General features: G+C 39.4%; 1 protein-coding gene across 3 annotated transcripts in view; it reads left to right on the top strand.

The window, feature by feature from the left end:
- Nucleotides 1-13058, top strand: part of supt3h (SPT3 homolog, SAGA and STAGA complex component) — a 111228-nt gene that overhangs the window by 82639 nt on the left and 15531 nt on the right. For 2 of the 3 annotated variants that reach the window (XM_066668240.1, XM_066668232.1), the window contains exons 6-11: nt 816-952; nt 6251-6326; nt 7635-7747; nt 8170-8280; nt 10562-10739; nt 12003-12113. In XM_066668240.1, coding sequence (XP_066524337.1) covers nt 816-952; nt 6251-6326; nt 7635-7747; nt 8170-8280; nt 10562-10739; nt 12003-12113 — 726 coding nt within the window. The remainder of the gene's footprint in view (nt 1-815; nt 953-6250; nt 6327-7634; nt 7748-8169; nt 8281-10561; nt 10740-12002; nt 12114-13058) is intronic. The other variant, XM_066668248.1, reaches the window with a different exon arrangement.

The raw sequence follows: 13058 nt of genomic DNA, 5'->3' as shown, positions 1-13058 counted from the left end.
CCATAAAAGTGCTGTTATTAAGGTGTCATGAGTTCTGTCTCCCTGATTAAACATTTTCTGGGGCTATTTATGTCATGTCAACCAGACATTACTTCACAAAGATGCATTTGATCACTGTGTTTCCTCTCATTTAATTAACATTTTCCTTCATTGCGTTTTCCCAGCACGGCGCTTTAGGGATTTAATCGACGGCAGTTCTCCACATTTTGTCAAGTGAAAAGCAGTTTGTCTTGATGGGATGTATTAAAGCTTTGGGACTTGCATGTGACTGTGCCCGCTGAACTCAAGCCAGGAAGTGAGCAATCTTTGGAAAGAAACAGAATAATTTTAGAATATAACTCTGAGTGTATTATTTACCGTAGTTTTGTTTGTTCACACAAAAAACGTACAAATACGTAATCCAGTAGAGATGTTTTTTTGGCCTTGAACCTTCACTTCTCATTTCCCTTGGAGATCCAAGATTGGCAGCATATGACGCTTCATGGCTTGCTTCGAGACCCATTCAATTGTTAATAGAAAAAAAATGCCGTTTGGTCAGCGATGGACTGATGTAATAGAAGTGTAGCTCTAGGCCCTTGCAGTTGGAGAAGTTGCTACTGTGTGTATGTGTAAGTCCAGCATTCTGGAAATAACTCAAGAACGGAAAGAAGAATATATAGCAGGGGGGTGAGTGGGCCGGGACCTGGACCCGTCCCATCATGTCTCAGGTGTAAACACGACCAGCTGGACAGCAGATGTGGGCAGGGGTAGAGTCAGCAAATGTGTTTTTGCGTGTGTGTGTGTGTGTGTGTGTGTGTGTGTGTGCCCACTTCCAGACAAATACTCCAGCAGCAGTGTCAACAAAAGGCAGCGGCTGGTGCAGGACTTCCTGGGCTCCATCGACCAAACGGGGGAGTTTTTGGCACTTCTGGAGGGTGAGGAGGTGGACGAAGTGAAGCAGGAGAGGATGGAGGTGAGTGGGAGGAAGAGTGCTGACCAGCTCTGAAATGTGCACGCCTAAGCCCACGTACAGTACTGGTCAAAATTTTGAGATCAGTGTTTTCAAAAATATTTAACTGAAGTTCTTGTCCTGTACAACCTGACTGGTTTTAAAATATTTAATGCATATCCACTACCATTCGTCCCCAGGTTTAATACAAATCATTGGTATAATACTAATCCAGTTCGTTGAAGATAACTCTATAAAAGAATCTAGAAGATGTATGTTTTAAGTCATGTAGAACTACTCATGTATTGAATTTTAGAAGGATGTACAAAGCTATAGATGATTCCATAATGATCTAAAGAGTTTATAACATTTATCAAATTGCATCAGCATTTAACTTACTTAGAAATTATGAGGAATAGATCACTGAGATTACGTTATCATTTGTATCAATGTAGTATGTGTATTTCATTCATTATTCATGTCATACTTTTAATAAATTTAAATGAAGGTCACATTTTCATACATCTGTTTATTAATTCTATCACAGTTTAACAGGTTTCAGCCATGGCTCCTTTATAAATGAGGTGCAATACTGTGCACCCAATCAGAACAGAGCTCAGTTCGGTATATTTGTCTTGAAAGAACTGTAGCAAAAAACGTTCCGTTTAATTCAAATGAATCAATTAAGGAAATATAAAATACATAAAAACTATTCCCAAAAACCTGAAGTGTTCCAATCTAATAAGTATAACTTATATAAGAATTCAATAAATTATTGTAATTCTAAACTTTTGAAGTGCAGTGCATATTTTATTGCCCACAAATAATTGAAATGTGCATATTAATCTATAAAATCTATATAAAATAGCAAAACATATTCATAATACTAGTGACTGCAAACCTTTGAAAAGTAGCATTCACCCACACCCAGCTACTGGGGTCAAGGGGAGAACATAGAGGGGATTATCTTGTGTTGAATGTGTGAGAGGGAGAAAAAGAGGAAGAGAGGGACGTTTCTTGTGGTGTGAGAAAGAGTACTGTACAGTATCTGTATGATTAGAACCCAGGGTTCCTCACTGGGGAATAGGATCTCACTTAAACGAGGTGTTTAAACATGTTAAATGCAGTCTCTGACCACAGGAACACTTGATAGTCTGTCTGCCCCGAGAAGGTAGTTAAAGTGTTCAGGTTCCAGTGAACACAAGCAGCCAGACCTCAAAGCCCCGCCACTGAGGTCCTTCTCTGTTTCTCTTTGTCCTCGTCCACTAATAGACTTTCCATAGCACAGAACCAGACATGCAAATGAGCCACTAGGAGAAACTGAGGAAGAAGGAGAGAAAATGTAGCCTTGACCTGTCCACTGTCATTATCATATCAATGGGAGCTATTTCAGATGTAACTTCATGAAGAGGAAAAAAAAAGAAAACAGTAAGACAAATGCTAAGAATTCTTATGTAGGACACAGTCTGTGGCGCAGTGATCTAGAAGCACATGCATATGCCAAGCCCTCAACCTCTCGCCTTCCCCAGCTCTCGCTTGGCTCAGCACTATTCTAAAGGAAAAAGTATGGGAGCGTTCTATAACATCCGTTTGTCCTCACTCTGCCAATTGAAATAAAGGCCCATGGCTGAAAGATGTAATTAATCGACTGAAGCTGGAACCATGGACATGTTCTGAAAAAAGTGCCGTGTGGGTGGGGGGTATCTCCACAAGACTTTATATGTCCCGTTTCAATTAAAACCAAGCCCGAGTCATTCTGGACGTGGCCCAGAGAACCTGCGGTTTCCCCCAAAACTTTGTTCCTACTGAGTATTTTAATGGGTGTGTTTTAGCTATCAGGATGATCTTTTGGGGATAAGGAACCGTATCCTTCTGGGCCTCCCACTTTGCTCTGCTCATGAAGCCCTGCGGAGCAGTTTTTATGGCCTGCCCACAGTGCACTGAGCCGCTTTATCTGGTGGCCCCGCAGCACAGCGTTAGCTCTATCCGACATCCCAGAAAAGCTTGGCTTCCAAGCTCACCTTCACTTCCATGTAAAATCAAGATTCCAAGATCCAAAGTTTTATTATTTTCTTTCACAGAGAAAGAAGTTAAACAACTGGTTCTTATTTTCACTGCATTTATTATTAAGATGTTCAGTCTTCAGTTCCCCGTTACTGCTGGAGATTTTTAAAATAAAGTTCTTATTTAGAGTAAATGACCCTGTTGCAAAGCCTTGTCCTCCATTTACTCTCCAAAGGTTTCTCATTGATGTAAATATATTACAACACTTGTGTAAATACCATGGACATTATTTCATGGGATTTCCAAACCCACAGCTTATGGGTCAAACCTTTGGTGGATGTCCAGTCTTCTAAAGCATATGTGCTCAGCCGGGGCCGCCACGCATCAGGTCAGACAGGGTTATAATTTAGCTGCTCGCTCACTTTCCTGATCAGACTGCGATGGCCTCTCTTTTGTCAGTGGTGTGTGGATTGTATTTCCTCAGGCAGACCATCAATCTTCTCAAGGACCCTCTAAGATCTCTTGACAATCTGTTATTTTCTTGGCCACGTTCAGATGGGAATGCTTAAAAGTCTCTTTGTCATGTTGTGTGGGATTTGCATTGTTTTGGCCTTGATGCCATGATGACAGCAGTCTCCAGAGATTTCTATTCCTGGACTCCAGGGAAATGTATTTTTCCGTGTTCCCTGAGAAGTATCGAACAATGAAAGACCAATGTGAACTTTCTCACTTCCACTTTCATGTGTTGGAACAAGCTTATTAGAACTTCCTTTCAACTCTCTCTGCGTAATTGCCCAAGTTTTATAGTTTTATATGATGTTTCTGTTTTCTCAAGAACAAAGAACAATGCAATTCACAATTCATTTGCCTCTTAATTATAGCACTTTAAAAAGCAGTTGTTTGAAAAAGCTTAAAAGCTTTTCTTTGGAATTTACCCAGAATTGCATGTTTATTTTCTTTGTTAAATTACCTAGACCCATAAAATTTGTGGGGTGGGCTTTGTGTCAGTGATGTCAAGGCATAATGGGTTTAGGGAGTTGATTCCTTCCTTCCCTCACTGTCTAGATTAACCATGGTGCTTTATGGTATTATTCTGTGGTCTCCTCAGAGCTGTAAGTAGCATCAGGTGCCTTATTCAATTCGCTTCGTTTTAAGATTGTTTTGTTAAGGCCCATTAAAAGCAGCCCAAGTGACTAACACCATCAACATCCAGAACACTCCTGCTCTCTTCATGAGTTGAGCTTGTCAATGCTGAAGCAGTGCCTGAGTAACTCTCAAGCAGCCATAGAGGTGTTTGACAGTGTTGTGTGGAGAATGAAAAGGTTAGAAACACTTTAGAGATACTTATTGCTCCTCATAGACTGCTCATGACTGGCCCCCTATACAAAAAAAGAGGGGGTTAAATTCTACTTTTTCTGTAAATTCTTTTTTTAAATCACACATTGACTTTTGCTTGACGTCCAAAATGTATTTTGGATGGTGGCCTGTGGAAGTCTCAAGGCTACCAATAGTACAAATTGAGATTCTCTTTATCCAGACCACGCTGGCACAAAATGAAAGTGTGTGCTCGCCAAATCAAATATTTGTCAATGTCCAATCATATAGCAGCGCCTCAGTTGTGGGTATAATCTGGCTATTAGCAGGTGAGTCAAAGTTTTGATTTAATCAATGGCTAAACATAGTATTCAAATGTGAAATCCCCCTGCCGTGCTTTTCAGTCAATAAGCCACAGTCATAACATTTCTCCTGTCTCTGGCTGACTACTTGACAAGAGTTATTTAAGTTCAGTGGCTCCAGTCTCATATCACTCTCAGCCCAATTTGGAGCTGAGCGCAGACACCAAGGCTGCTGTGAATTCCCCTCTGCACTGCAAACCAGCCCTCCACTCGCCTCTTAACGACACTAATAGAAATCACAGTTCCAGCGCTTCACGACGGGCAGGGTGAGCGCCGGCGCTCAGCATCATTAATATGTATTTTCAAAGATGGAATTTCCAACGACTGCCAGCTAACTAAATAAAAAGGCTCCGGTTGGTTTGGGTGGGCTGTAAGTGATCTTTCGCCCCAAGTCGGGATGTTGGAGAGTCCTGAGGCTGCTATGCCTCCCTCAGACCAAGCACTCTGTGGAACTGAAAAAAATAAAATAAAAATAAAAACATTGACACAGGGGTTAAAAGAGAGAGGGGGCGGGGGGGATGTCTATAAACTATATAAGCCTTTTTTAACTGCTCACGCCCTGCTTGAAAGTTCAAATGGACTGTTTTGTGAATGGATGAAATCGGTCCAGGATGAGGAAACATCTAATTACAGGTTCTGACCTGCAACTTAACACGTTCAGCTGTAAAGCTAAAGTGAAACCTGTTTGGCTGCTATTAAGAGGGTTCATTACGCTCTTAAAATCAGTGTAGACAGTAGACCACTTGTCATGGTACTCCACTTTGCCACGTGGCTCAACTACAAAATAGCAACTTTGGTGTTCTGGTATTTTTAGGGAGTTTGATATGACGCTTAAAGCATTGCCTCAGTGCAAGACCTCATGCTTTTGCAAAACCACAGCATCCCACCTGAATCCTCCAGATACCACAGCAGGCTGATGGAAGATGTTATTATAGGACTAAGAGGGCTGCTCTGAATGAGCCTATTGTGTAGTCTGAGCACACTCCATTGGCTGCTCAGACGCAAGCCACATTGTTCATCCTTATGTCAGGCATTGTTGACGTGCGTTTACCAGGTGATCAGACCTGTACCATGATATTATATGTACATAAGTCTTCACTGCTGGAGGATTATGTGTCTCAAAATGACAAAGAATGGTGTGTTCATCTTGTTATTTGTGAACTCATCAATGCTGAGTGTGGTTTCATTGCCTCGTAAAATAAAATGGTTTTGTTTTCTGCGTTGGTACTAAAGAAGAGATGCTATAAAGGTGAGTTGATCACTTAGGGAGCTCTTTAATCTAGCCTTTCCATGGCCCCAAGTTGAAATTCCACTATGACTCTGACTGGCAGTGGAGATTACCCGAGTTAGTAGTAGTCAGCAGTAGATGTAAATGCTCTTTCATTTCTCCAGGTGCAGAGCCACATTTGGTTTTACAACATGACATTATGTAATTAGCCACAGGTCACTCTCCCATTTACTGGAGCTGTTGAAATTGCTCTGCAGTGAACATGTGAACACGTCAGTGAATCTGTGAACTAACAGGACATAACTCAGCTCCAAAGAACAATACTGGAAACATAACCCTTCATTTAAATACTGAGCCATATATCAGTGCAGTAAGTATGTGGTGTTACCACATTTTTTCTCTCTACATTTTCAGAGGCTTGAAAAACAGACAAGAAACATGGACTCAGCACAGTATAGTGATTTCTGTGAAAGTCGACAGCTCAGTTTTTGTAAGTAGTCCACACTTTATTTTTCTTTGTCTTCTGGTTATAAATATTTGAGTTTTTAAATTGTGTGGTAATATTAAACTGTTAAAGCATTTTATTTACCAAAAAATCTATATAAAAAATTGTATTTGTTATATGGCAGCCTGCAAAAGTGAAGATCACATGTTATACACTCTCTCTCTCTCTCTCTCTCTCATATAATTTTTATAATTTTTTTCAAAGTTAGATTGTTTATTCATTCATTTGTTCATTCATTCATTCCCTTCTTTGGGGATTATTTTATTTCTCATCATCTCCTCTGAGGTATTGCTTAAAATATGAATACATTTTATGTACTCTATTAGCACTGTACTGGATGAGGTAGGCTGGATAAGGTGACATTTAAGATGGGTATTTAAGAGGCTTAAACGGGCAGTTTAAGTGGGCAGTTACCCATCGGTCACAATAATAACAGCTCAGCATTACTTTAATATAATTCTAGTGGACTTTAATGCAGTTGCTCTCCGGAGTGTGTAGTGTTCAGTGTTGGGGTGTGTGTGTTTGGAGCTCTCAGAGGTTTAAGAGCATGGCTGTGGGATGTGAACACACTGCCACTGGTTTGTGAAGGCCACATTCCAGCACTAATAACATGTTGAATGTCTTCAGGCTTCACCAATAACCAGTCTCACTTCACTGGCGCTGGCCTGTGTAACCTCGTACTCCTTGCCTCAAAACCAGTGAGAAATATCTTTACACAAGCACAGCATCCGGCTTGTGCGTTATTCCTAAGTCTAGGCCTGAAACAAGACCTAATATAGACACAAATCAGAATGCATTCCTTGATTAGACGTTCTCCTGTTAATAAAGATGTTGAGGGATCAAGCCAACCTGATTAAGAATCCTTCATCTTTGACTATAAAACTTTCTACATTATAATCGGGTTATAGCCTACATCTTTAATGTTTAAAAAGTGAGATTAAACCTACAATTAAAAACAATCAATTTGCTGGTAAGATCTTATTCACATTTCATCATTCAGTAATACAAGATGTCCTAATTTTGTAATCATAGTGTTGTTTCAAGTTACACTTGCTTTGAGCCATCACTCTTCAGAATGATCCCTCATTAGAGATTCCCTATTGCACATCCTCACCCAGTGCTGAGAGTATGCAAGCATCAAAGTCTCAGAAGATTCTGTTTTCTGGCAGCCTGATGTATTTATCATTTCCTGCTTTTGGACCTCATAAAAATAGATATTGGAGACATTTGTTAGAATGCTTCTCATCCAATATGTGTCCTGATTGATCCTCTTCCTGCTGTGATATGTTTAAGCCAAAAAGGCCTCCAAATTTCGAGAGTGGCTAGACTGCAGCAGCCTAGAGGTTAAGCCTAATGCTATCTCGATGGAAATTCTCTCATATTTGGCCTATGAGACTGTTGCCCAGGTAAGTTACAGGTTTACTGTCTTCTTTAAATATTCCAGTGAAAGAAATGAAAGTGAAGAATGTAATGTAGCAGCTAGAGAGAAGCTGATGTACTAGTCCTTCCCTCTTGATAGCTACACTGGCTGAATATACTGGAGCACTTTGACATCACCCACTGTTTCCTAAATAAACTAAAAATGACAACCATTTCTAGGAAATGATTTTAACATGTTCTAACTAGCATCTCCATTTTCATTGTAATAAACACGGAAAACCAACCCGAAATCAGACCTCATAATAGCCCCTGAAAATAACCCCAGGGTCAGCGAAGGACACTATTTCTTGTGGTGTTCTGATAGTATTACATAAAGTTTCAGTTACTGGATAAAACTGACAGTCTTTTCTGGAACATTACTCATGATGATATTGCTGTTATGTTTCAGATTGTTGACCTTGCCCTGTTGGTTAAACAAGATATGACTCCAAAAACTGGGGATCCTTTTGGTCATGTTATATCAGCCACTTTCTTCCAGTACCATGGCTCCAGTGCTGAGGTAAGCTGCTGCAGGTTAACTGCATGCCATTCTGTTGGATAACAGATTATCTAACACAAGGATCAGAAGGATCATGACCAATTACATCACTGTTACAAAAGCAGCATAAATAGGGTGCTATGACTTGAAGGATGGAGACCAGCCAGTACCTGATGATGTGTAATGTTTTTTTTTCCTTTCTTTTAAGCCTAGGGTTGCATTTAACACATCTGTCACAGGGCACACGTTCACACACACAAACACGCGCGCTCTCTTTCTCAAAAACACTCACTCACACTTGGAGGGGTGGCCAGCCAACCCCAGTGCCTTAGCTGTGGCTGATTTTTCACCCCCTCCCCAGTTTTCCTGCCAGTCATGGGGATCAAGCAAGCAACCTTCCAGTCCCAAGCCTGCTCCACCAGCCATTAGGCCATGGTTGTGTGCAATACTTTTCGTATTATTTTAATTAAAACATTTTCATTTAAATTTTTTTTTTACATAACTTCATTTTGTTTTTGTTTTTTTTACATTTTGCACAGCATCCCAACTTTTTGGAAATGGGGTTTATAAATATCAAGGTCTTCCTTTAATAGGGTGGCTGCATGTGTATATATCATTCAGCATTGACAGTGCTTTCACAGACATGTAAGTCATCTAAGCAATGTGCACTAATGCATCCCCATATCATCACCATCTTTTAAATCATCCCCTGGCTTTTGAACTCCGTGCTTATACAATCCCAGATGGTACTTTTTAGTCTGGAGGTAGCAGTACTCATGAGTTCCAAAAAATAATTTCAGATTTTGATTCGTCTTACCACAGGACACTTTTCCACTTCACCTCAGTCCATATCAAATGAGTTTGGACCCAGAAAAACATTATTCTTGAATTGTTTCACTATGTGACTATGTGGTGAACCCCTCTTAATCTTTATTTCTGAACGACTCAGCCTTTCTGTGATGCTGTTTGTCATGTCACTGACCTGTTGCCAGTTAACCTAATGTATTTTTTTTGTAGCATTACAAAACTTTTACCTATGTTTTGTTTCCCCATCTCAACTATTTTGAAAGGTGTTGTTGGCATCATATTCAAAATGGGCATATGTTTTTCAAAAGAGAAAACTTTCTCTGTTTCAACATTTGAAAATATGTCTTTGTACTGTTTTCAGTAAATATAGGTTTGAGATGATTTGCATATCATTGCATTCTCTTTTAATGTACATTTTTGTACAGCGTTCTAACTTTTCTGCCAATTCCGTTTATGTAAAAGGTGTGTTGGAAATCTCTAGCAAAGCATGTAGGTTGATGCATCAGAAAGCTTTGTAGATAGTTCATCCATCTGAATGCAGTAACTATTCAAGTTGAACAGAACTGTCCCCACTACTAGGCCTTGACCTCCAGCCAAATATGGCCGCCAAGTTTATGCAAGGTGGTTTTGTACTGTGGGATCTCTTCCATGGAGGGGCTTTTCTGTCACTGTGACCACAAAACCTCATCTCTCTCTTTCTCTCGCTCATACATACACACACACACACACACACACACATATACATACATACACACACACACATAAGGTCAGACTCTGCCAAGGTCACTCTGGTTCTGGAGGCACACTGGGTATTTTAGCCTGGGCTACATTATTGTTGTATTTTGTCCTCACCTAAACTGACCAAAGTGACCCTGCACTAAATAACATCTACCATTTTCACAGGAGACAAAGCTACTGTGTGTTTCTTAGGATAATGTAAACAATGCATAGACTTTATGATGTTATAATTTTAGCTTGTGCCAAGTCTGTCTGTAAGTTTAACATCAAGAGAAACAGATGTTGAATAATATTGAACACAGGGCTGAGAATTACTAACCTTTACTGCAGGAAATGCATTCTGTATCAGCACTTAAAATTACAATGAATGTGTTTGCAATTTGGCCAGTCATTAATTATTCCTACTGTTAAACTAAATTACAATTACTATTTTTAATTAAGTAAAATCTGTTTTTCATAACCTACATCCCAGATATTTTTATATGTATATATTGTTGCTCTCCGATGAAAAATATGTATCTTCATTTTTGTCAGTTTTCACTTTAGTACCACATTTGAACCCAGCAGCTGTCCTTCACGTGTGAAAATTTCATGATAAATGGATCAATAGAAATGCTCAAATATTATATTATTCAAATTATAATCTTTTGATAATGACTTCCATTAAGATTGTGTGTGTGTGTATAAAAACACACACACTTTTTAATATATAGTTATGTTAAGTTATATATTGATCTGATCTGCTGCTTTACTATAGACTGTATCTACCAAAAGAGAAACAGAGTCACCAGAGAACACCCCTCCCTCCACTCCCAGTGGTCCTTTAAGCTCTGGTCACCAGGGCAAGCTGCATATGGCCCAGGGCAATGGTAACCCTGGTCAGGACACCAGCAGCAAGAGCAAGCAGAGGAAGAGGAAGAAGGTTTGTATTCAAGGTAGAAAATAGATCATTTCACACAGTCTTGTCGTGCTGTTTCATAATCACTACTATTTTTTAAGGAAAGCATTCTTTCATTATCAATATTTGTCATACACTACCATTCTGTGTAGTCTACCAATGAAAAGACCAAAAAAAAAAAAAAAGAGTAGGGAAAGAATGAGCTCTGAGTGGCTGAAAAGTATAAATATGGAGGACAAACAGATGCTTGAAATATATTCCCCAGCCTACTGATTTTATAGGCTTTTATATTTTTGTGAGTTTATTGAAAAATTCCTCTCATTCTGTGTGGCATATTCCAGTTATGATCTTAATGGCATCTAAATAAGGAATTCACAGGAAAATTGAATAAAGCATCAACCCACTTGAAAGACTATTGATCTAGGAAAAATCTGGAGCTTATTTTCTAGAGCAGGAATAGGCTGTGTTTACTCTGTCAGACTGTAACAGTCTTTTTCGATGTTGCTGATTACCCTGCTCTCTCTGGAAAGTTTGTCTTTTGGCAGGAGAAAAGGAAAACGTTTTTAAAATAATTTTACAGGTATAAATAACACATTTTGGAACATTTCTGCAATTTAGTATGCCGTAACAAGTTTATGGGGACAGTAATTCTTCATTTGTGTGCCATGTGACCCTGATAACCCCTCCCTTTTTATACATTCACTATAAAAACGAAATGGAGTTTAGTTCATTGGTCATCTCTGTACAGTCATGAAATCCTAGTCTCTTCATGTAGAGTGGAAATGCTGGCAGGGAAGGTACATTACACTTTCTCATATGTCCTGCCATGTCAGTTTTACCACAGCCGATTTATAACAAGGATCAAAAATAGGGAAGCTGTTTTTCCTTTTCTTTTTCTTTTTTCCTCCCTTGGAGAGATACTGAGTCAAATTGTTCCTTTCCTCTTGAAGCCAAATGCACTCTTAGACGTACTGCAATTATAGCTGATCACATACAGTGAACAGCAGTTAACTAACGTTTACTGTCAAACCTCCATGTATTAGTTTAAATTCTGTGCTGAAAGTACATAAAGCATGAACTGACACATAACATTTATACGTCTGTGGAGTCAAAGGCTTGAGAAAGCCACACGATTGTTGCCCAGTCTAGATCCAGAGCGTCTTTTAGAAATGTATGGTGTGTGTATCGTGTCTGGATGGCCTCCCCTGGCTGTGTTTGTGCGTTAAATGGCCTGACTCCCACTGTGTTTTTGATTTAGTAATAATATCGGCTGTGTGCTTTTTCTCTCTCTCCTTTGCAGAGTGCAGCAGCCTGTGGCGCGGAGGCTCAGAGCAGTGCCATCCAGCCCGCCCACATCAGAGAAGCCATCAGGCGCTACAGCCACAAGATTGGCCCGCTCTCCCCCTTCTCAGTACGTAATAACAGAGCCGTAAAAGAGTTATATTTATAATCGCAGTGCAGTCCCATTTTAAAGTGGTCAAGCTCTGAAGTATTGGAATTGTTGAGCGCAATTTGTGGTCAGTGTAATTTTCCTTGTAAAAGTCGCATAATTCTACTGCAGAATTAAATAAGCACAATTTCTATCCTTTTGGAAATACAAAGGATGTTTAATTTTGTTTTGTTTGCCGGGAGTCCTGTTTACAGCTGAGAAATGCCTACTTTTTTTTGCTCTTATACATATACGACTTTGCAGCTCAGCTTCGCAGAGTTATAATTTGCTGTCGTGCAGTAGTGTGGGTGTCGTAAGTGCTAGCTTCAGCATGAGAAATAGCTGCTGGAGTGTTGAGAGTGTTCTCACAGCCAATCTGGAGTGTGTGCTGTTGTGGTCAGTGGGTAATTCACAGGTAATGAGCAATTTACCGATGACTGAGGCTACTCAATCATTCCAAGCCAGCAACCAGTAGAGATGTGGTAAATATTAATGCAGGACACACCCTTCAATATCCTAGTGGAGCAGTTATTTTTTATTTTTATTTTTTTTTTGCCCTTGATAGCACTTTTAAAATGGAATTTTTTGTGTCAATTTGAGCTACTTTTTCTAAATGAGGTAATTGAATTACTAACTGGTAGGCCTTTTTAAATTCAGCAGGCCACTTAATATTCTTTTTATTTTTATTGCAAATACAATTATAAAGACACTTCACACACTTTCTCATAAATTAAGTAATTACTTGTTTGTTATAAGGGCTGGCCATTATAGAAGTGCATTAGGAGTCTGCAAATTCTATAATAAAAAAAATCATCTGCATAGTCAAGAGGAACTAAAGGGAATCTTAAGAAATTTAGTGGAAAATTTGTTAATTAAGAAAAGAGAAAATGATACTGCTAACAAACACAAGATGTGAATAAAGGAAGC

The sequence above is a fragment of the Hoplias malabaricus genome, chromosome 1 (assembly GCF_029633855.1).
Source record: "Hoplias malabaricus isolate fHopMal1 chromosome 1, fHopMal1.hap1, whole genome shotgun sequence".
NCBI lineage: Eukaryota > Metazoa > Chordata > Actinopteri > Characiformes > Erythrinidae > Hoplias > Hoplias malabaricus.
This window is presented reverse-complemented; position numbering and strand designations above follow the sequence as displayed.